This window comes from Hemicordylus capensis, chromosome 2 (genome assembly GCF_027244095.1).
Source record: "Hemicordylus capensis ecotype Gifberg chromosome 2, rHemCap1.1.pri, whole genome shotgun sequence".
NCBI lineage: Eukaryota > Metazoa > Chordata > Lepidosauria > Squamata > Cordylidae > Hemicordylus > Hemicordylus capensis.
Window position 1 is genome coordinate 292165929 of NC_069658.1, and position 22947 is coordinate 292188875.

The following is a 22947-nucleotide window of genomic DNA, read 5'->3' on the forward strand; positions in this document are numbered from 1 at the left end:
CCAGGCACCAGCATGCTCTCTTTGTTACCAGAACTGCCCCCAGATGCTGGCAAGACACCTCAAATATGTTTTTGGCTTAGAATGGAGAAATTAGCTTGGCTATAGGGAGCAGTTTGGTTCCAGTATCAAATTTGAGCAAGTTTGCAGCCTTCGAAAGATGAGGAGACGTAGAAGCAGTTCAAAAACTTTATTTAGGGTAAATGCAGGTACAGAGGCAAAAGTTTACTTAGGCAAGGCAATAAATCTTAACTGATATTGTAGGCAAGAATATGGCTGGCAATAATTTAGCTTTTAGTCCTAATTATAGATTGATTGCCTTTGGCTAAGGTACTTAGACCAGAGCCTGGCTTAAGGCTTGCCACAGAAAGTAAGTGGAAGTGTGGAGCTAAAAGGAGGTTGCGTGGAGACTTAGAAGGGCAAAAGGTTAGTTTACCTATTCTTCCTGGTTTAAATTGGCAGAAAAGAGGGGGGAAGAAGCGAGGAGCAAAGGGCTACTACTTGCCAGTTTGAGAGACCATGGGATAGTGATCCAAGCAGATTCTGCAGCCATGTGCTTTGGCTGGAGGTACTTATACCTTGAAATGTGTGTGGAGGTAATTTCCAAGTTGTGCTCCCCTCCAAGAGGGTGGCAGATTCTGTGAAAGACAAAGACGCTCATTGCTATTTTAAGCTAATCTTGCTGAGTGGATCTTGCCCCAAAAAGGCAAGTGTAAAGTTATATAGATGTATTATACATGTTGAATAGAACTGTGCTGAGCTGACTGTCTTAAGAATAGGATGCCTCCAGGTGTACAAAATTGCATATTTCTAGTTTTGATGTGCTCATTTCCCTGAATCCTTGAGTTGAGTTAATTCAGATTGGGTTGAGAAATTTGCTGCTTATCTGTGTGATTCCCAAGGAGTCCTCCATGTTTATCTCTTGAGGAACAGAGGATTCCTGGTTAATTCACCTTTTGAAATAGAGTCTGCTCACTGGCTACTGCCTTCTCTTATGAAAGAGAGGGGTGAGGGCATCCCATTCAGTCTTTGCTATTTTGATGTTGGGACACATTGCCCCAAGCTTTGCTCATGCTGAGCAACCAGCTGTGGTTCTTGCTAAACCCAGGCAGATGAAAAGCTAATGAGCTCATTGCAATGCAATGCATTGCAGCTGCCAACAAGAGGCAGGTCAGCAAAGGAGCAGCAGGTATTGCTAGATGCATGTTTCTTTGTAATCTTACAAGTAGAAGTGAGACAGCTTGGAGCATACATCCACATGGGTGTCACCCACCTGCCTGCCACCACACTCTGTGTATTTTCCCTTGTACCTGGAGCTGGGACTTTCACACATGTCATTGGCCCCCCATCCATCCATTCAGCTCCTTTGTGGGGATTAGCAGCAATGAAGCCAGCCAGCAGGAAGCATTTGAAGTGTTAACAGCCCAGGACACAGCATGTTGAAGGTGAGGCCAGCGCAGGGAGATGAGGGGAATCTGGATGTGCTGAAGTGCAGGGCGGGGGGTGGGAAGGAAACAGTAGACATAGGAAGCTGCCTTCTACCAAGTCAGACTATTGATCCATCTAGCCCAGTATTGCCTACACAGGCTGGCAGTGGCTTCTCCAAGATTTCAGGCAGGTGTCTCTCTCAGCCCTATCTTGGAGATGCCAGGGAGGGAACTTGGAACCTTCTGCATGCAAGCATGTAGATACTCTTCCCAGAGAGGCTCCATCTCCTATGGGGAATATCTTACAGTGATCACATGTTGTATCACATTCAAATGCAAAGCAGTGTGGATCCTGTTTTAGCATGGTGGGAAACTCATGCTTGCTATCACCAGACCAGCTCTCCTGCCATAAGGAAGACCAGCAAGGAGGGTGAGGCAATATGAGTGATAATATAAATCATGCAGAGGGTGGCAAGGAGGCTGGGGCTGGGGACAGCATCAGGCAAGTGGGTGACACCCCCCGGGAAGGATGAGGAGGGGTACCCACACTCACAGGCCCTTTGCGAACCCACACCTGAGATCCTTACCTTGCCTCATTGACGAGCCACCCTGGTACAAGCAAAATCACTCTCTTAGTTTTAGAGTGATACATATGGAACTATATATGGGCTATACAGTGGGTATAGGAAAGAATCACCCCCTTTGATAGACCTTAAATTCTGGTTCCCTTACATCCTGAAATGAAAACACAAAGAAAATTCCCTTCACCTGCTGTACTTATCCAATGCAACCTATAACATCCAACTGAAAAACATCACAATTACAGTCCAGAAAAAGTGTCAGAAATAAAAAACAAGAATTACTGAGATTGAAAAAGGATCACCCCCCCATGTCAATATTTTATTGAACCACCTTTTGCTTTAATAACAGCCTTGAGTCTGTTGGGATACTTCTCTATCAACCTTGCACATCTAGATGGAGCAATATTTACCCACTCCTCCATACAGAACTGTTCAAGTTCGGTCACATTGGATGGTAGGTGTTGGTGGACTGCTATCCTCCCTGGATCCGGTCGGCCCTCCAAACTGGATGGAAGAGCAAGGAGGAAACTGTTAAGAGAGGTTACCAAGAGGCCAATGGCCACTCTGAAGGAGTTAAAGGACTTCATAGCAAAGAGTGGTGGTTCTGTGCATGTGACAACAATTTCACGAGCGCTCCACAGATGTGGCTTGTTCGGGAGGGTCGCAAGGAGAAAGCCACTTCTCAAGAAAGGCCACATTAAAGCTCGTTTGAGCTTTGCCAGAAGGCACCTTGAAGATTCTGATGCCAAATGGAAAAAGGTCTTATGGTCAGATGAGACCAAGATTGAACTATTTGGCCTCAACACCAAACAGTACACCTGGCGTAAATCCAACGCAGCTCACCATCCACAACACACCATACCTACAGTGAAGCATGGAGGTGGCAGCATCCTGTTGTGGGGCTGTTTCTCTGCCTCAGGGACTGGGGCTCTCGTTAGGGTAGAAAGAAAAATGGATGGGGCAAAATACCATCAGATTCTGGAAGAAAACCTGCTACCCTCTGCCAGACAGTTGAGGATGGGCAGAAGATTCACCTTTCAACATGACAATGATCCAAAGCACACAGCAAAATTGACCACACAGTGGCTGAAGGGGGGGAAAGTGAATGTCCTCATGTGGCCCAGTCAGAGCCCAGACCTAAATCCCATAGAAAATCTGTGGAGAGATTTGAAGATAGCAGTCCACCAACACCTACCATCCAATGTGACCGAACTTGAACAGTTCTGTATGGAGAAGTGGGCAAATATTGCTCCGTCTAGATGTGCAAGGTTGATAGAGAAGTATCCCAACAGACTCAAGGCTGTTATTAAAGCAAAAGGTGGTTCAACAAAATATTGACATGGGGGGGGTGATTTTTCAATCTCAGTAATTCTTGTTTTTTATTTCTGACACTTTTTCTGGACTGTAATTGTGATGTTTTTCAGTTGGATGTTATAGGTTGCATTGGATAAGTACAGCTGGTGAAGGGAATTTTCTTTGTGTTTTCATTTCAGGATGTAAGGGAACCAGAATTTAAGGTCTATCAAAGGGGGTGATTCTTTCCTATACCCACTGTATATGGAACCAACTCCCCTCACATTTTAGTTGAACTTTTTGAGGGTCCTGAGTCCAAATGATATGGGTGTCATGACAATAAGGGTTTGGCACACATGTACCTTGCAAAATAGCTGTCAATGTTCAACACATTTTTTGAAGAAAAAACATATTTTAAGTTTCTTTTTCATAATATCTGGCACAGGTAGCAAATCAATCCATCTCTGCAGCCTGAATGGCAGTGGTATGTACTTTTATCTAAGCTCCATAGAATTTCTGAGGGATATATATATATTTATCAATTTATTTATTTATTTAACTTACTTTTATACCACTTAAAACTTATGTCTTTGGGTGATTTACAACAAAACAAAATAGATGCCAACAGAAAAGATAAAATATTAGTTAAAAGAAGATAACAGAATAATGGAAACATTGGTTAAAAATAAATGGCAGTAGAAAAAGTTAACACATTAGAACAATTTTAAATTTTAAAACAATATTTTAAAACAATGTTAAAACTATTAAAGTAGTATTTAATTAAGAGCCTGGCTGAATAGATGAGTCTTTAAAGTTTTTTAAAACACTGTCAGAAATGGGGAGGCTTTTATTTCAGTAGGGAGCACATCCCAAAACTTCAGGGCAGCAGCACAGAAGGCCCAACCTTGAGTAGCCACCAGACGAGCCAGTGGCTCATCTGGTGACAGACAGCAGACAGACCTCTCCTGATATTCTCAATGGGTGGTGGGGTTCATGACAAAGAAGATGTTCTCTTAAATACCCAGGGCCCAAGCCATTTAGGGCTTTATAGGTTATAACCAAGACCTTGTATTTTGCCTGGAAACTTATCACCAGCCAGTGCAGCTCTTTCAATACGGGAATAATATGGTCTCTTGGAGATGACCCAGAGACCAACCTGGCTGCTGCATTCTGGACCAACTGTAGTTTCTGGACTACATACAAAGGCAGCCCCACATAGAACACATTGCAGTAATCCAGTCTGGAGGCTATCAGCTTATATACCACTGTTCTGAGGCTGTTTATCTCAAGAAATGGGCACAGCTGGTGTATCAGCCAAAGCTGATAGAAAGCAGCTCTGGCCTATGCCTCGACCCGGGCTACCCCCAGACTGAGTACCTGTTCCTTCCAGGGAAGTGTGACCCCATCCAGAACAGGCAGATCAAATTCATCTCCCTTGTTTCAACCCTGCACAATGAATACCTCTGTCTTATCTAGATTCAGTCTCAGTTTGTTATCCTTCATCCAGCCCATCACCTCCTCCGTGCAGGCATTTAGGGAGGTTATGCCCTCTCTGGATGATGTTGACATGGAAAAATAGATTTGGGTTTCATCAGCATACTGATAGCACCCTGCACCAAATCAATGTTTTCATGTAGATATTTAGCAACATCAGAGACAACAGGGAGCCCTGAGGGACACCATACAATAGTTCAGATTTGGAAGAACAATAGTCTCCAATGGACAACATATGGGACCTGCCCAAAAGGTAGGAGCAGAACAACTGCAAAGCAGTGCCCCCCACTCCCAACCCCCTCAGACACTCCAGAAGGCTACTATGGTCGATAGTACTTTTGGACCTCTCAGCGGCTTTTGATACTAACAGTCACACTTCTTCTGTTGATTCCCAATTGGAGATCATCCATCAAGCCGACTAAGGCAGTCTCCACTCCAGAGCCCACCCAAAGTCCATTCTGAATGGTCTAGATAATCAGTTTCCTCCAAGACTATCTGGAGCTGGGAGGCCACTACACTCTCAATTACCTTGCCCAGCCATGGAACAACTGTAGTTACTCAACTCTGAGGGATCCAACGCAGGCTTCTTTAGAAGTGATCTAATAATTGCCTCATTAAGACAAGGAAACATCCTGCCCTCCTTCAGAGAGGCATTTATGGTGTCTACCGGGCCTTCTACAACAACCCCCCTGACAGATATTATAAGCCATGTCGGGCAAGGGTCAGGAGAACAGGTGGTAGGCCACACCGCTCCAAGCAGCTCATCCACATCCTCAGGAGTAACAAACTGGAACGGATCTGACCCAACCTAACCACACAAGAGGCATTGCTGGATATAGGTGTGCAAACAGGTTCGATGTTGAACCACCCCCTGTCCAGTCACTTACCCCCTCCGGGGAACTTCCTCTAGGTGACAGGGGGTCCATGGGGGTTTCCTCTCCCCCCGCCAGCTTCCTTGCTACCCTAACTGGCTGTTGGATGACCCAGGCCATGCAGAGGCCCATTGAAGAGCTGGCTGAACAGCCGGTTAGGGTGGCAAGGAGGCTGGTGAGGGAGGGGGAACCCCCACGGACCACCACCACCACTTAGAGGAAGTCCCCTGAAGGGGTAAGTGATTTTTAAAGAAGGGTTTTTTTTTAAAAAAATGCACCCATTCAGACCGAAAAATGGGGGGCGGTGTCGAGGAGGTGCCAGACCAAACTGGCACCCCTATTGCTGGACACCTCCACAACAGACACTGAAGTGATTGTGGAGACTGAGTCTAAGCTGGCCTGAATACAAGAGATTTCCCCCACAAGGAATTCATTAAACACATCATAGTGGGTAATCAATGGTTCGAAATTCTGATTCAAGGGAGGAGGGGCACAAACTAGCCCTCTCACAATCCTGAATAATTCCGCCGGATGTGAACTTGTGGATGCAATTTGGGCAGAAAAGAATCGCTTCTTTGCTGTATGTATTGCCTGAACATAGATCTTAGAATGTGTTCCATGTTGCAATCTGTCGGATTTGAGCCTTTCTTCACTTGCGCTCCAGTCGTCTACTTCTCCACTTCAGCCCCTGTAGTTCTTCTGTATACCAAGGGCCCAGTTTTTAAGCAAGTTGGATAGGACACTTAGGAGTGATCATGTCTACCTCCCTGGTGAGTTTGCTGTTCTAGTTCTCCACCAGGTCTTCAACAGGATTGCCAGCAGAGCAAACACTAAATCCCTTCAAGGCTTCTTGGAATCCTATTGAATCCAATAACCTTCTTGGATGGAACATCCTAATAGCTCCTCTGCCCTGTGGAGGTTGGAAGTGATTGTGAGTCCAAACTTAACCAGATTGTAGTCCGCCCATGACAATGGGGAAATCACAGGAGTCCCCACCTATGGAACACCACCCTGATCAGAGTGAGACCAAATCAAGCATGTGACCAGCAATGTGCATTGATCCCAAGACCACTTGGGATAGGCCCATAGTTGTCATGGCTGTTATGAATTCCTGAGGTGCCCTGGATATATTTGGTCCCGAAATGAAGTCCCACCACCACCACAAACCTGGGGAACTCCAACACCAAACCCGAGATCAAGTCCGTCAGCTTAGTTACAGACTATGTTTATTTTTATTCTTGTTATTGTTACATTTATATGCCACCTTTAATTAAAACAATCACAAGGCAGTTAAACACACCCCACTATGTTGAGCAGCGGGGTGATCAGTATACCCACAGAAGTCCCAATCTATCCCTGGTCCCCAAACCTAAGTACACAGATACAATATGGTCTGACACCAACAGGGATCTTGGTAAGGAAGATGTTATTCTTATAGACCACAGCCACTTCACCTCCCAGCCTACGGTCCCTCAACAGAGTACCCTGGAGGGAGAAGCTGGGACCAGACTGGGCCCCAAGCCTCCCTCAACCAGGTCTCCGTAACACATACCAGTTTGGCTCCTTCATCCAGAATCAGATCATGGATGGTTTCTGATTTGTTCAGAACTGATATGGCATTACAAAGGAGCAAGGAGGTACCAAGGGTGGTTGGGTGGTGGTTGACCTCCCCAAGGTCAAAGAGCTGGCAGGACAGCTGAAAGCGGATTTCCAGTTCCCCTTTCCCTGGAACAGCCTGCTGACCTGCCAATGTTACTTCTTCTGTTCCCCACCACCACTGGAATTGCTGCCGCACAATTAGCAGATACGCCCCTGTCTCCCCATCTTCAGACAACCCTAGACACACTAAGCATGTTTCACCAAAGAGATGGTTAAAACAGAAGCCAGAGTGTTCTATACCCACCCACTCAATCACCACTACCACACAAAAAGTCCCAGGGCCAGGAGGCCTGGCCCTTGCCCTTGTTAACCCCTGAGGTGGCTTCCCCAAAGGGGTGACCCCCTTTGGTGTCGCCCCTTTGTTGGCAACCCCACTGGTGGTGGGTCTGCCTCCACAAGCAGCATCCCTTTATAGGCCAGAGATGGCCACTCTTGGCAGCAGATGGCATGCAGGGACTGCTGAGTCACTCCTGGGCCTCAAAGCTGCACAGACTCCCTCCAGAGCAGCCACAGCCAGAGGCCACAGTATAACTGGCAATAAAAGCATCCATTGATTAAGGTACCAGTTACATTGATTGAGGCTTGTAAAACTTCTTAAAACCACTGTACTCTGCAGTATATGTTATTATTTTTCCATTATCAATAGTGGTACATCAGGACAGACATATGACTGATTCGGGCACTTACCTCTCATAAAAGAAGATTTACCCTATTTGATGGAAGCAATTGTGCAGGAAGCTAAAATTGTGCTTTATTGCTTGATGTGTTTTCTAGAACTAGAGTCATCAGTCTCTTTTACAAATGCACCCACTACAAGAATAGTTGAAACTGAATGGAGAATAAATGGATTTAATACACTAGAGTACCTGAGAACTAAATTTTTTGCTCTTTTTTATTTCAGATTTCCCTCTTACTTAGATGTGTACTATTTACTAGGGATGTGCATGAATTGATTTTTTTGATTTGATTTGTACCCTAATTGAATCACCTTGATTTGTTTTGGGTCCAAATCTGCCCCCCGAATCACCCCAGATTTGATTAGTACCCGAATTTTCAGAATCTGTATCGATTTGGATTTTATTTTATTTTATTTAAAAAGGGTCCCAGGGCCTAAAGAGTGGGGTGGGTGGTAGTGCCCAAATGGTGGAAGCTACAATCAAAATTTCAAAGAAATTGGGCAATGGGGTGATATTTAAAGAATTTTTGAAGTTTGTGCATCTTTAAGCATTTTCCCATAGGGAATAATGGAGATTTCAGCTGTCTTATAGCTCCATGTGGGGGGCACCAGGATGGCCCAGAGTTGGTTGTGGTGGGTGGTAGTGCCTAATGGTGCAAGGAAGCTACCACCCAGATTTCAAAGGAATTGGGCAAAGGGGTGATTTTAAAAGAATTTTTGAAGTTGGCATGTCTTTGGGGCAGATTTTGGACAGAAAAGGGGTTTTGGGGGCAGAGCAGTGGGTCAGGTGGTAGTGCCTCAATGGGTGCTTGCTACCACCTAGATTTCGAATAAATTGGTGAAAGGGGTGATTTTTAAAGAATTTCTTAAGTTTGTGCGTCTTTACGCTTTTCCCCATAGGGAATAATGGGGATTTCAGCAGCTCCATAACTCCACATGGGAGCAACAGGGTGGCCCAGAGTGGGGTGGGGTGTAGTGCACATAAGGTAGCAACCCCCCCCCCCGGCAAACCACAAGTCCATGCGGCACTGGGTTTTGTTGTTTTCAATTTCTGAGGTGTTCAGATTATCTGGTAGGAAATGACAGAGAGTGGATTCTCTCACTTCCTACCAGAGAATTTACTCTCATTTCCTGCCACTGCCACTGCCCCTGCCCCCCCCGCCCACTTCTTAACTTGGCCTCCAGGGGCTGGGGGGTGAGCCAAGTGGGGCAGGCCACCCCTGTTGCAGCAGCAGGTGCTGTGGCTGGCGGGCCTCTCTGACTGGCCTGCACAGTTTGAATATGGCCATTGCATGTCCGTGAGGTAACAGTCATGGAACGTCCATAGTCAAACTGCGCAGGCACGCAGTTCAGCTGGAGAGGCCTGCTAGCCACAGTGCCTGCTGCCGCCACAGGGGATGGCCTGCCTCGCTTGGCTCACCCCGCCCCCCAGAGGCCAACAGATAAGAAATAGCAGAGGGGCAGGGGTGGCAGCGGGGTAGGGCAGGGGTGGCCTGCTTGGGGGCCCCCTGACCCTCTCTGGGCCCCGTGGCATTTGTCCCTGCTTGTCCCGTGGATGTCACACCCATGAATCTGCAGCTGCCGGGCCCACCTATACATGTACCTGCATCATGTGGCTCTGCAAGCTGCCACTAAAGCAAAAGCTCCCCTCTGGCTCCCCCATTGGATAGCTGGTCAGTAAGAAGGGGAAGGAGACAGAGGAAGAGAATCTGCTCATGAGAGCAAAGTGTTCTGAGTGAACAAAATGTTCCAGCTGCTCCCCAGAACTTCGGACACCACATGTAGAAAAGGTTGTTTGATCCCCAAAGTAGTCTGGATTCCTCCTAGTAGGGGAAAAAGTCATTTGGTCCCCCAAATAGTCTCCTGTTCTCTATAAAAGTCCCTAGTTGGCAACTCTAGTGCTCAAATGTAGTCATCCATCCAAATGCAAATGAAGGCATACCCTGCTTAGTAAAGGGGAGAATTCATGTTCAGTACCAGAAAACCAGTGCTCCGCCCTGTGCTTCCAGCAACTGTCCCCCGCCCCCTGCCCTGGTGAGTTTTGGAAAATAATTTCCAAGATGCTATTTCATGGTATATCAGCATGAAATAGCATCTTGGAAAGGCAGAGCAGTCACAAAATGGCTCGGGGAGGCAATAATGATTGCAAAATAGCAGTTTGCACAACAATTTACAGCAAATGAATAAATAACTTTACATCAAAACTCTAAATTCTAAGAGAATTATACTGCATGATAGGGGAGAGGAGCAAGAAATCAATGGTAGAGAAAATAAAAGCAATTCTGAGCAACCAACAAAAGAGAGATTAAAAATGGCATAGCCATCAGCAAGCCAGTCAGATTTGCAGAACTGGCACCAAGGAAAGGGGAAGCAGGTCCAAATGCCTGGAGAGCTACCAAAAATAAACTCAGGAACTACCAGGAGCTTCTGAACTACTTAATGCTGTCGATAATACTGAGCTAAATGGATCAACAGTATGCCTTGGTATAAATCAGCTACCTATGTAACCTATGTAAGGTTACACTTGTGCATATTGGCACATGCTATTGTAACAATCCAAGCTGTAAGCCTTCCATACAATGACACTTCACTAGAAATGCATGCAGTTGTGTCAAAGGAAATGCTTAGGATCACAGGTGTAGAGACTGCAATGCAGTAACCATACAAAGTCTAGTGAGACTAGGTATGTTCAGTTTCTTGAAAGAGAAAATTAGTCTGGTGTGATATTAAACAACACTATTCTGTGTATTTGACCTTCTCAGAGGTCTGCATTGATTTTCCTGGAACAGCAGTGGCAGCACTGAACACAGTCTTAAATAAGAACTTAAGAATTGCTTTGTGGTGTATGTTTTAGGGATGTGCATGTAGCTTAAATTAAGAGTTGGTTCTGCCTTCTCTTTTGGGAGGAGGGGTTTCTTTTCTTTGGGGAGTTTCTTCTGAGGTTTTGGAGAGAAGAGAAGGTGGTGAAGTGCCTGTCTGTCTCTCTCCCTGAGGCTTTACTCAGCTTGAGCCGAGAAGGTGACTTGGAGGCCTGTGGGGTATAACAGCCCCAAGGAGCAAGATAAAGGTATAGTAGGGACAGTAATTGTAGTCAGCTTGCATTAGCTTATTATTTCACCCCCCTCTGTGTTGCATGGGTGTCTTAATAAGGCTGAGGCCTTATCTTTCTGTATTTTCCCATTTGCTCTAATGTATGTCTTCTTTTAATAATGAAGCTTTTTGAATTGTTAATACTGTTTCATGAGTGCTCAGTAGGGAAAGGTGGCCCCCCCATTCACATGCCTCCCAACCCCTAGGCCGAAGGAGCCGCAATTTTCTAAAAAAATTTCCAGGTGATCACTCTATAGTTTCAGGTCTTCAGTGAAACTGTGAGGGGGACTGGTTATCCTGTTCAACTCAGTCTGGTATACTCCCAGGGGGAAGGGGGAAGAAAAAAACCTTCCCAGGTTGTGTACAGGTGGTGGCAGCAGTCAGTCAGGGCCCACCCAGAAGGTTCTGAAGGGTCTGAACACTCCAACGACCACTACAGCATGAAACAGATTTTGCATTCTGTTTCAAGCTAGAAATGCGATGTAAATGGCTGAAACATTCCATCAAAACAACCAATCCGGCTGGTTCGCAAACTTTCATCTCTGGGCAGTTAACAATAGTATAAAACAAGTTAAAATATATACAAAAACTTAAAACAATTTAACAATTTAAAAATCACAACAAATTAAAACCTTAAAATTTGAAAGAACAGAAAAAGCTTGGGTGAAGAGGTGGGTTTTCAAATGCTTTCTAAAAATTGTCAGAGATGGGGAGGATCGTATCTCAGCAGGGAGCGCATTCCACAGACTGGGGCAGCAACTGAGAAAGCCTGTCCACGTGTGGCCACCAGCCGAGCTGGTGGCAACTGGAGAAGGACCTCTCCAGACGACCACAGTGGGCGGTGGGGATTATAATGAAGAAAATGTCCTCTTAGATACCCAGGACCTAAGCCATCTAGGGCTTTATAAGTTATGACAAGCACTTTGTATTTTGCCCAGAAACCTATTGGCAGCCAGTGTAACTCTATCAACAAAAGAGTGATGTGGTCTCTCCAAGATGACCCAGAGACCAACCTGGCCACCGCGTTCTGTACCAACTGAAGCTTCCAGACTATGTACAAAGGCAGCCCCACATAGAGTGCATTACAGAAGTCAAGTCTGGAGTTTACCAACAGATGTATCACTGTTTTGATGTCGTTTATCTCAAGAAATGGACGCAGCTGGCGTATCAGCCAAAGCTGATAGAAAGCATCCCTGGCCACCACCTCAACCTGAGAAACCAAGGAGAGGTGTGGATCCAGAAGTACTCAAGGCTGCGAACATGTTCCTTTTGGGGAAGTGTACCCCATCTAGAACAGGGAGATCAAAATCATCTTGAGAGTTCTTAGCCTGCACAATAAGTACCTCCGTCTTATCTGGATTCAGTTTCAGTTTATTCTCCCTCATCCAGCCCATTACTGCTTCCAGGCAAGCATTTAGGGAAGTTATGCTATCTCCTGAAGAAGCTGACATGGAGAAGTAGATTTAGGTGTCATCCGCATATTGATAACACCCCGCTCCAAATTCCCTGATGATCTCTCCAAGCGGTTTCATGTAGATGTTAAAGAGCATTTGAGAAAGTATGGAGCCTTTAGGGACACCATAATTAAGCTAAGATTTTGAAGAGCAACAGTCTCCAATCAACACCATCTGGAATCTGTCCAAGAGGCAGGAGCAGAACCACTGTAAAACAGTGCCCCCACCCCCAACACCCTTAGACGTTCCAGAAGGATACTATGGTAGATAGAATTGAATGCCACTGAGAGATCCAAAAGGACCAACAGAGTCACACTTCCTCTGTCAATTGCCAGTTGGAGATCATCCATCAGGCCGACCAAGGCAGTCTCCACTCTATAGCCCGCCTGAAAACCAGTTTGACATGGGTCTAGATAATCAGTTTCCTCCAAGACCTCTTGGAGCTGAGAGGCCACCACCCTCTCAGTTACCTTGCCCAGCCATGGGAGGTTGGAAACAGGCCTGTAGTTGCTCAACTCTGAGGGATCTAATGCAGGCTTCTTTAGAACAGGTCTAATAATTGCCTCCTTAAGACAAGGAGGCATCCTGCCCTCCCTCAGAGAAGCATTTATGATTTCTACCAGGCCTCCCACAACAGCCTCCCTACTAGATAGAACAAGCCATGTTGGACAAGGGTCAAGAGAACAAGTGGTAGGCCTCACCGCTCCAAGCAGCTTGTCTACATCCTCAGGAGTCACAAACTGAAATTGATCCAGTCGAATTGTATAAGAGGAGTTGTTAGGCATCTCCAGTTCAGACATCAAATTAATTGTGGAGTCTCCATCTAAGTCAGCCCGAATCCGAGATATTTTATCTGCAAAAAACTCTTTAAACACATCACAGCGGGTCACTGATGACTCCAAATTCTGATTCAAGGAAGGGGGGGCAGTTACTATCCCCCTTACAACCCTGAACAACTCCGCTGGACATGAACTTGCAGATGCAATACGGGCAGAAACGAACCGCTTCCTTGCCGCACGTATTGCCTTAGCATAGATCTTTAAATGTGCTCTATGTCGTAATCTGTCAGATTCGAGTTGAGTCTTTCTCCACTTGGGCTCCAGTCGCCTACCTTGCCGCTTCTGCCTTTGTAGATCTTCTGTATACCAAGGGGCCTGTTTTGAAGCGGGTCGGAGGGGACGCTTAGGAGCAATCGTGTCTACTACCCTGGTGAGCATTTTATTCCAGTTTTGCACCAGGGCATCAACAGGATCACCAGCAGAGCCAACATTAAATCCCTCCAAGGCTTCTTGGAATCCTATTGGATCCAATAACCTCTTTGGGCGGACCATTCAAATAGGCCCCTCGCCCCTGCAGAGATGGAAAGTGGTTGTAAGCCTAACCTTAACCAGATGGTGGTCCGTCCATGACAATGGGGAAATCACAGGAGGCCCCACCCACGGAACACCACCCTGATCAGAGTAAAAGACCAAATCAAGCATGTGACTTGCAATGTGTGTCGGTCCAGAGACCACTTGGGATAGGCCCATAGTTGTCATGGCTGCTATGAACTCCTGAGCTGCCCCAGACAAATTGGTCCCGAAGTGAACATTGAAGTCCCCCAGCACCAAAAGTCTGTGAGACTCCAACTCAAGTTCCATGACCAAGTCCGTGAGCTCAGTACGGGATTCCATTGGGCAGTGGGGCAATCAGTATACCTGGTCCCCAAACTTAGGTACACACATTCAATATGGTCAGATACCTCGACAGGGACCCTGGTAAGGGAAATGTTATCCTTATAGCCACTCCACGTCCCCTCACCTGCTCTTCTACAGAATACCCTGGAGGTAGAAGCTGGGACCAGACTGGGACACCAGCCTCCCCCAACAAAGTCTCAGTGATTACAAGTCACAGTGAATGTTTCAAGCATTTTGGCCATAGGGAACAATGGGGAAACACAAAACACCCCATTGTTTCTCTGGGTAGCTCCAGGGCATAATTGGTGGTACCTACCCACAAAAGAAATGGACAAGTGGGCCATTAAAAAAAAAACCTTTTCCCCCAACCCCCATAGGATCCTAAGGGGATTTGGGGAAAGGTTAAAAAATTGTTTAAAATTATCTGGTCCGCTTGCTCGTTTCACTGCACCTAAGCCGAAAGATTCAGCTCAGTTTTGGTGCCTTGTTGCAGAGAGACCTGCATATGAACCTGTTTGGACTGCCATATTTCAGCTGCAGTCTGGGAAGCCCATTTTTGTGATGTATACACCAAGGAATTATATTCCACTCCTTTGAGGTGAAGTCTGTGTCTGCTTTCCCCCTTGAGTGGCCTCCAGGTATGGCCACAAAGATAGCCAATTTGATAACTCATTTCGAACCAAGCAAAGCCCCTGGGAGTAATCTTATTTCATCTGGAATAATTAAAAACAATTTAGAGTGGTGAGACCCTTTTTTAGCCTCACTTTTTACTTTTAGTGATTGGATGGCTCATATTTCTGAAGAATGGGGATTGGCCATAATAATCCCCATATTTAAAAAGGGTAGGAGAGACGATGCAGTCAATTATAGCCCTACAAGCTTATTAAACATCATCAGTAAGAGTTATGTTCGTCATTTATATGAAAAATTGTTTGTGACAGAAGAGATTCTAGTGGAGGAGCAAGCTGGATTTAGGTTTGGTTGTTCACCCTTAAAAGAGGGCTTGGTCTTTTGTCATTTGGTAGAAAAATATACTCAAAATACTCATTCAGCCTTAGAAGCCGCTTTTGATCTAATTTTGTGGGAGAAAATATGGAGAAAACTTAAAACTTCTATGGAGAAACCTCATTGATTGATTAGAGATTGCTTCTTATTATTTACAGATTGTATGAGAACAACTGCTTGCAAGTTATATGTAATGCACATGGACAGCTTTCAGAAATGTTTCTTACCCAAAAAGGTGTAAGGCAGGATTGCATTTTAGCCCCACTTTTGTTCAATTTTTATATAAATACCTTGGCGATGAGGCTAAGTAATGTATATCACCACTCTCTAAAATAAGCATCTAAGCATATATCTGTGCTCCTTTATGTGGATGATGCTGTCATATTTTTTTTTCCAAACTAGAGGTGGACAGTTTATCCCAGCTGCTATCAAACTATACAAAACTAAAGTGTTAGTCCATCTCCTTATATTCCAGTTTCACGACCTTAGAAACAAGGCCAAGACCAAGTTTTTGAGAAGCCTATTTCAAGTGCCTTGCTGTGTGCGTAATGTGATTTTACATTTCGAGGCAGGTGTACCAAGTGTGGAAACTAGGGTCTGGTTGGCGGTATGTAATTCATGATTATTTTATTTTATTTTATTTTATTTTATTTATTTATTTATTTAATGGATTTTTATACCATCCCAAACCAAAGTCTCGGGGCGGTTCACAATAATAAAACAATACAAATAAATAAAACATTAAAATCAATTAAAACTCCAAAAAGCTGCCTAAAATGAGAACAGTTTACAAAATTTAAAATTACAAAAGCTAAAATTAAAGCTTATTTTTCTCCCTGTTTGGTACTCTTGATAAAAGAGGGATGGCTTTCAATTGTGATCAAAATTACTAATAGCCCAAAAATTCTATTTACTTGGATGTTCTCCTGAGTTATTGACAGCGTGGGACCATGAATCTGCCAAATTAGCCCTCAAACAAAGGCTCCTAGGTATCACACACCAAAACAATCTAAGTTATGTTACAAATTAGTTTTACCTTGGAATAACAATATATAACTTCAAACCAGCTAGGTACCTTAGCACATTAATGGTGCCTAAGTATAGAAGGCTGTTCTCATTGGCATGTTTTAATGCTCTCTTGTCAGCAATTCTGGAAGGTAGGTTTAAGCAGATTCCTTATGAGTATGCCCATTTGAGGGTGAGATGGAGATGGAGCCGTTGAATCTATAAGCCAATATTTTATTATACTGTACTTTTTATTGAGATTCTTGTTTTTTGTTTTTTTAATAGCTCCTTGACTAAGAAAATTTTCAGGCTACTTAGATGAGTTTTTTGTTTGTCTTTTTCTTACTGACTGTTACTCTGATGTTACATATAGGGGCTATTCTGACGATTGAGAAAAATCGGGCTAGGAAAGCCTAGCCCGATTTTTCCGAATTGCCATAACCACTGGGCTCAGCTGCAAGCCCAGTGGTTCTAGAGCAGGTAACCCGCTCAAGAACCCCTGCCCCAAAACCAGGTTTGCGGAGCGAGTGCTCCGCAAACCTGGTTTTCTGGATAGTGAGTAGCCACGGTGCGGCTTCGCGCCATGCCTACTCATGAGTAGACCCCCCGAGGGGAGGCGAAAAGCCACTTCCCAGCTCCGGGGGTCACCCTAGTATGCCCTGCGCGCTCGCGCAAGGCATACTAGGGCTTCCGGGGGCTGCACGCCCCCGAGCTCCCCAGTCCCCTGCGGCTCCATCACGGAGCTGGCAATCATGTATGTGGGCAGCTGATCCGGCTGCCCAGGGCTGCCTCCCAGCTCACCCCACCAAACTGGGTCTCACGGATCGTGAGACCCGGCTCATAATGTAGCCAAATTTTGCGTGGTGACCAACAGAATCAGACAGACTCTAATACCTAATCCAATTGTTATACTTTAGGATGAATTATTATTAATGTTTAAAGTATTTTATCTGTCTACTTTGTATTGCTGGAAAGAGACCAGAATTGAACTGTACTGAACTGAGAGAAGTTCACTTATCATTATCTAGCATCTTGGGTTGAGTGTACAGATCTCTTTATTTGACTGACATCACACACAGCACCTGACAGATCCAGATCAGACACCTGACCTCCATCCCAAGAGATGATATGCACTTTCAAAACTTACACACTAACCATTTGTTTGGTCGAGGGAGCAATCCATGATAAATCCTTAGGATATATATATTTTAAAATCAATTAAGGTTGCAATCCTATGAATCCCTATTTTGGAGTAAGCCCCACTGAACTCAGTAGGATGTACTGAGTAAGCATACAACAGATTGCTTTAGGGGTTTTTAGTCTGGCCTAGAAATTTTTGTTTTGCTTTGCTCTTATAAAATATTTGTAAAATTCACAATGTCTTCTTAAATATAGCTTCAAAACACAAAACTGAGAAGACATCCTATCTAGCCTGTCTCAAATAACATAACAGGCATATCCTATGTTCTATTGCCTACTTCTCAATTATTTTATCTGTAATAGTGTCCTTATTTGTTGTGTCTCATAGGTCTATGTACAAACAACGACACTTACTATATCCATGAACTTAAGTGCTTCAGTAGCCCTGGGGATGCTTTACATGCCGAAAGTATACATCATCATCTTCCACCCTGAGCTAAATGTCCAGAAGCGGAAACGTAGCTTCAAGGCAGTAGTGACAGCAGCAACCATGTCATCACGACTTTCACACAAAACTAGTGACAGACCCAATGGGGAAGCAAAAACAGAACTTTGTGAAAACGTAGACCCAAACAGTAAGTAGCCCTGAACTTGTTGCTTTCTCTGCTGGTTCTTTGCATGGGTTGGGCTGAAAAGAGCCTTATATTTTAAGCTCTCATAATTCCTGTATTGAAGCTTATATTCAGATTTCTAAGGATATTTTATCTCTGTGGCAGGCCATTTTAATGACAAATTTTCTTTCTCTACTGCTCTTTGGCTCTTTCCTACTGGGAACAAACCTTCAGGCTCCTCTTGAACAATCCCTGCTTCTTCCCTTCCCTTGTTTTTTTAGAAACAGCTGCATACTTCAGTATTGACCCAGGTTCTCACACATTTGCCCTATATTATTTTATTTGTTTGTTTGTTTATCCAATTTCTATACCGCCCTTCCAAAAATGGCTCGGGGCAGTTTACACAGAGAGAAAACAAACAAACAAAAACAAACAAACAAACAAACAAGCTGGATCCCGGTCCCCAAAGGGCTCACAATCTAAAAAGAAGCATAAGATAGACACCAGCAACAGTCACTGGAGGTACTGTGCTGTGGGTGAATAGGGCCAGTTACTCTCCCCCTGCTAAATAAAGAGAACCACCACATTAAAAGGTGCCTTTCTGCCACGTTAGCAGGGGTAAATTTTATATATATATATATGGTATTAAACAGAGAGGCAGGACACCCACTGGATAGCCTCTCTGTTTCTAACCAACTTCTGTTCACAACTGGGACAGTCTTCCAGTTTCCAAACCTATGCTCTGGGAAAGTATAAATAGAAATGCAAGCTTTTTAAGGTAATCAGATGATTAAACCAACTGAAGCTGTAGTCACAAATTAAACATTTTCCACTGGATTAATCTGTGGAGCAAAACTTGAAGCTATGCTGCTGCACATCCCTCACAACGCTGCTGGCTTCCTGTGCCAACTTTTAGGAAAGACAACCTTAAGGATGTTTTCTTTTGATTAGAACCCCAAAGCACTCATTAAGGTCTTTCACATGACCTTTTTGTGCTGGGTGGGGAAGGCTGGGAGCGGGGCAGGAGTGCTCCTACCTCCCCCTCTCAAACAGTCTTCATTTCTCAGCTTGCACACAGCTCTCTGCAACACTGTGTTCTGGAGGCTGGGAAAAAGCAGCCTGGAAGGAGCTCAGTACGTTTGAGGGATTTCCCCTGAAGCTGGCCACTCTAGGTGCCCATCTCTGTGTCTGCTCAGGCTGCCTGCAGCTGAGTAGACACACGGCCAGGGTGTGCTCATGCCTTTGCACCCAGTTAAAACCCTGCGGGGAATTCCTGGGCTATCCAGAGAGGCAGCGCTGGGATTGGCCACAATCCCAGTACTTCACATGAGCAGCCCTACCCAAGTAGGGCTGCCCAAGCCTTGGTAGAGCTCCTCATATGAACAGCCTCAATATGTTACATTTTAGGGTTAAATCTTTGGTTTTCCATCACCATGTCATCAATATTAACTGACATTATTTGAAATCAGTATCAATAGAATACTGATGGAATGTGTATTTTTTTTTGTTTTGAAGCCATTTTCTGGCTCTGCAGTGGTGTTCTATCTATTTGATTCCCAAACTTCTAAATATATGTTTATTCCTTCATGGGATATAATATCTCTTTATAAAACAGTAAGATAACTTGCACTCAAGAGAAGCAATACTCTTCCTAAAGTATTCTCAAAAATAAATTAAATTTCAAATGTATTTAAATTAATTGAATAAAAGTCAGATGATTGACAAAAATTGATTGACAGCCCTAATCATAAGCCAGAAGGTTCATGCTAACTTGAATATTATGCAAATGTGTAGATTTGATGCAAATTATGTTAGAAAAAGGTATAATAGATTATGATGCTTATTTTATTAGAGTAGAACCTTTGAACTCCACCTACTGTTTCCTCACATATTCCATTGATTGTCAACATTAGGGGTGGATGTGCATCCCAGTGTTCCATGCTCTGATCGGAAAAGTAAGCAGCCCTACTGACAGCCTACTTTTCCTGCCCAACCCCCCCACAAGAAATTTCTGGTCTTGAGGTGGACAAAGGGGAAGAAGTGTGGGCTCAAGTGAAGTAGTCAAGTCACTTGTAAGAAGGAACCACTCATGGACAATATCGCACCTGAACCAAATCACTTGATATTTTTCACACATGGTTAGTGTGAAGAATGTGTTTGCTCATATGGGCAACCAGTTTCGAGTGCTCATGACAACCTAGTTTAAAAAATACCACTTAGAGTGTTGATTTCAGATATCAATCATTGGTGGTTTGTGACATAAGAACAGTCTTGCTGGATCAGGCCCAAGGCCCATGTAGTCCAGCATCCTGTTTCACACAGTGGCTTACCAGATGTCGCTGTGTTGTAAATCTGTTAGCGCAGCTCACCCAACAGGATTTACAACCCCCTTCAGCACTCCCCCTGTGAGTTAACAGAAAGCAGCAGTGAAGCTACACGAAGGAAAATAAAAGGCTCACAAAGAAAACAGTAAATGAATTAAGTCTCCCTGAAATGAACTGGGTACCCCCCTCTAACAATAACTGAGTAATAACTGAAAAGAAAACACAGAGTGAAAAATGAAAGAGCGAAGGACACCAGAAACAAGGAATTAACGGAACAAAGCAGGAAAGCATAAACAAGGGCAAACTGGAATTCAGAAAAGTCAGGAATTCAGAATAGCACGCGGACTGCGGTCAGTGATGTTGCTAACAGCATCTGAGCAACTGACAGACTGCTAAATATATATGGTTTAAGAGAACCAGCAGCCAATCCAGCTTCCCTGAGTCAGCACTTCTGCTTCCTCTCTTGTTATCTCCTGCACCTGCATGACTCCCACTGAGCTTGTCTCTTGAGACGTCTTCTCAAGACAGGTGAAATCCCAGGCTCCTCCACATCAGAAATCATGTCTGGCAGCTGTTCCGAATCCTCAGCTCCAGAGTCTGGCCTCCCTGCCAAATCCTGTTGCTGTGCCTCTGAGCCCTCACTAGCAGGCGAATCCTCCTGCTCTGACTCTTCTGAGTCAGAAGACTGAGCCATGACATGCTGGAAGCCTACAGGCAGGAGTTGAGGGCATGCCCTTCCTCCTGCTGTTACTCCCTGGCAACTGGTATTCAGAGGCATCCTGTCTCTGAGGCTGGAGGTCAGGGGCACACCAAGGAAATTTGGGCACCCGGACTGCCAAGCCACAAGGCACCCCCCCTCCTGTGTGCACAGCCCCCGAAACCAACTTTGGAGGGCCCACCCCACCAAACCTCTGCTGTTTTCTTTATTATTATTATTATTATTATTATTATTATTATTATTATTATTACCACCACAGCTGAGGGGTGGCTGGGGGGAGTGGAGCAGTCCTTCTCCCTTCTCCCCCCTCCCCCTGCCGTGGAGAGACCGGAGCGATGCTGGTCCCTTCCGTTTGGGCCAGCGTCTTTAACAAACTGCAAGGCGCACCTGCCCAGCTGAGATTGTTGCAAGCCCATGACGTCACGGGCTTACGACGCTCTCTAAACTGTGCAGGCACACCTTGCAGTTTGTTAAAGATGCTGGCCCAAACGGATGGGACCAGCATTGCTCCGGTCTCTCCGTGGCAGGGAGAGGGGGGAGAAAGGAGAAGGACTGCTCTGCTCCTCCCTGTAGCCACCCCTCGGCCATGGTAAGAATATATTTTTAAAGAAAACAGTGTAGGTTTGGCAGGGTGGGTGCAGGGTGGCTGCTGGAGGCTCCCGGCCCTGGCCATTTGGAGGCCCCCCCAGACCTTGGAGGACCGGACCGGGTCCCCAAGTTCTGGGGGTTAGTGTCCTTTTGCTGAAGGTGCCAAATCCTGAACCTTTTGAGTTGTGACCAATGGAGTCTCCTCACCACTTTAACAGCTTTAGAGACCAAAAATAATAGCAATGTTGATTAAAATGATGAAAATAGTAAAGTGGCCGTATCAGCTAGGCTTAATTGTGAAATTCTTAAATATTCCTCTTGAGTGGACACTACTCTTATGTCACAGTTTTTGTGTAACCATGGGGTCTCTAATTTTTATATATATACTTGGTAGAACAAATCTAATGTGAAAAGTTCCCATAATACATTCCTTCAGGAGCTACTTAATACATTGTCCCCTTTAGACTAATGCAGACCCAAATTAAAAATAGGAAAAGAGGTGACTGTCCAACTGTATATCACTGCTAACACATCACTATGGTTGCCTGTGTTACTGCTGGTAATGCAATGAGAGTTCTCTCTCATGATGCCTGAAGGCTACATTGCTATTTTCCAATTTATAGGTGAACCATGATTGACATGCAACTTTGCATTTCAGCTCTTCCCTTTTTTAATGGAGTCTAATTCACTAGGAAATTTCCAGGAGCCAATTTGAATATACATGTTGTAATCAATTGCTATTGTAAATTTCAAAATTAATGAAACTTTACATACACTGTGTTGAAAAAATATGTGTCACACCTATGCAAACTTTAATTCAAAACATACAGTACTTCTTAATTTCTCCCCACGGGCAGATCTTTCTACTTTACTAGTAAAGGTTATTCTTGTTTTACAGTGTCTTTAGATGGAATAAAGTTGGAAATGTACCAAATGTTATGAATTATTATGTTGCAAGATAAAAGTAGGGAGTTGGTTAAATTTCTTTTATCTTGATTGACTTTATTTCCTTGGAAATTATGACTTTGAGTCTGCATATCATTTCAGTAGTTAACAACTTATTATATCCAATGATTAACACAAAGCATGTTTACTGAGGGTCAGTTGACTCACCTTAAGCTAGTTGCAGCCTGTGGAAAAGCCCTTGGTGGAGCATACCAATTTTCCATAATATGGAATTACTCTGCCATAATAATTTCTATGGGCCAGTTCAGATGTCATATGGAACCACAGTTTGAAGCAGTTTTCATATTTTAGCTAATGTCAAGGAAGTTGGTTTTAATAAGCCAGAATAAGGACATCACAACCAATCTTGGTTGGCTTCTAAGCTAAATCAG

General features: G+C 44.4%; 1 protein-coding gene across 4 annotated transcripts in view; it reads left to right on the forward strand.

Moving 5' to 3' along the window:
* The window catches only part of GRM7 (glutamate metabotropic receptor 7), a 715175-nt gene that overhangs the window by 633489 nt on the left and 58739 nt on the right, over window positions 1-22947 (forward strand). For all 4 annotated transcript variants that reach the window (XM_053296402.1, XM_053296401.1, XM_053296398.1 and 1 more), the window contains one exon: window positions 17758-18004. In XM_053296402.1, coding sequence (XP_053152377.1) covers window positions 17758-18004 — 247 coding nt within the window. The remainder of the gene's footprint in view (window positions 1-17757; window positions 18005-22947) is intronic.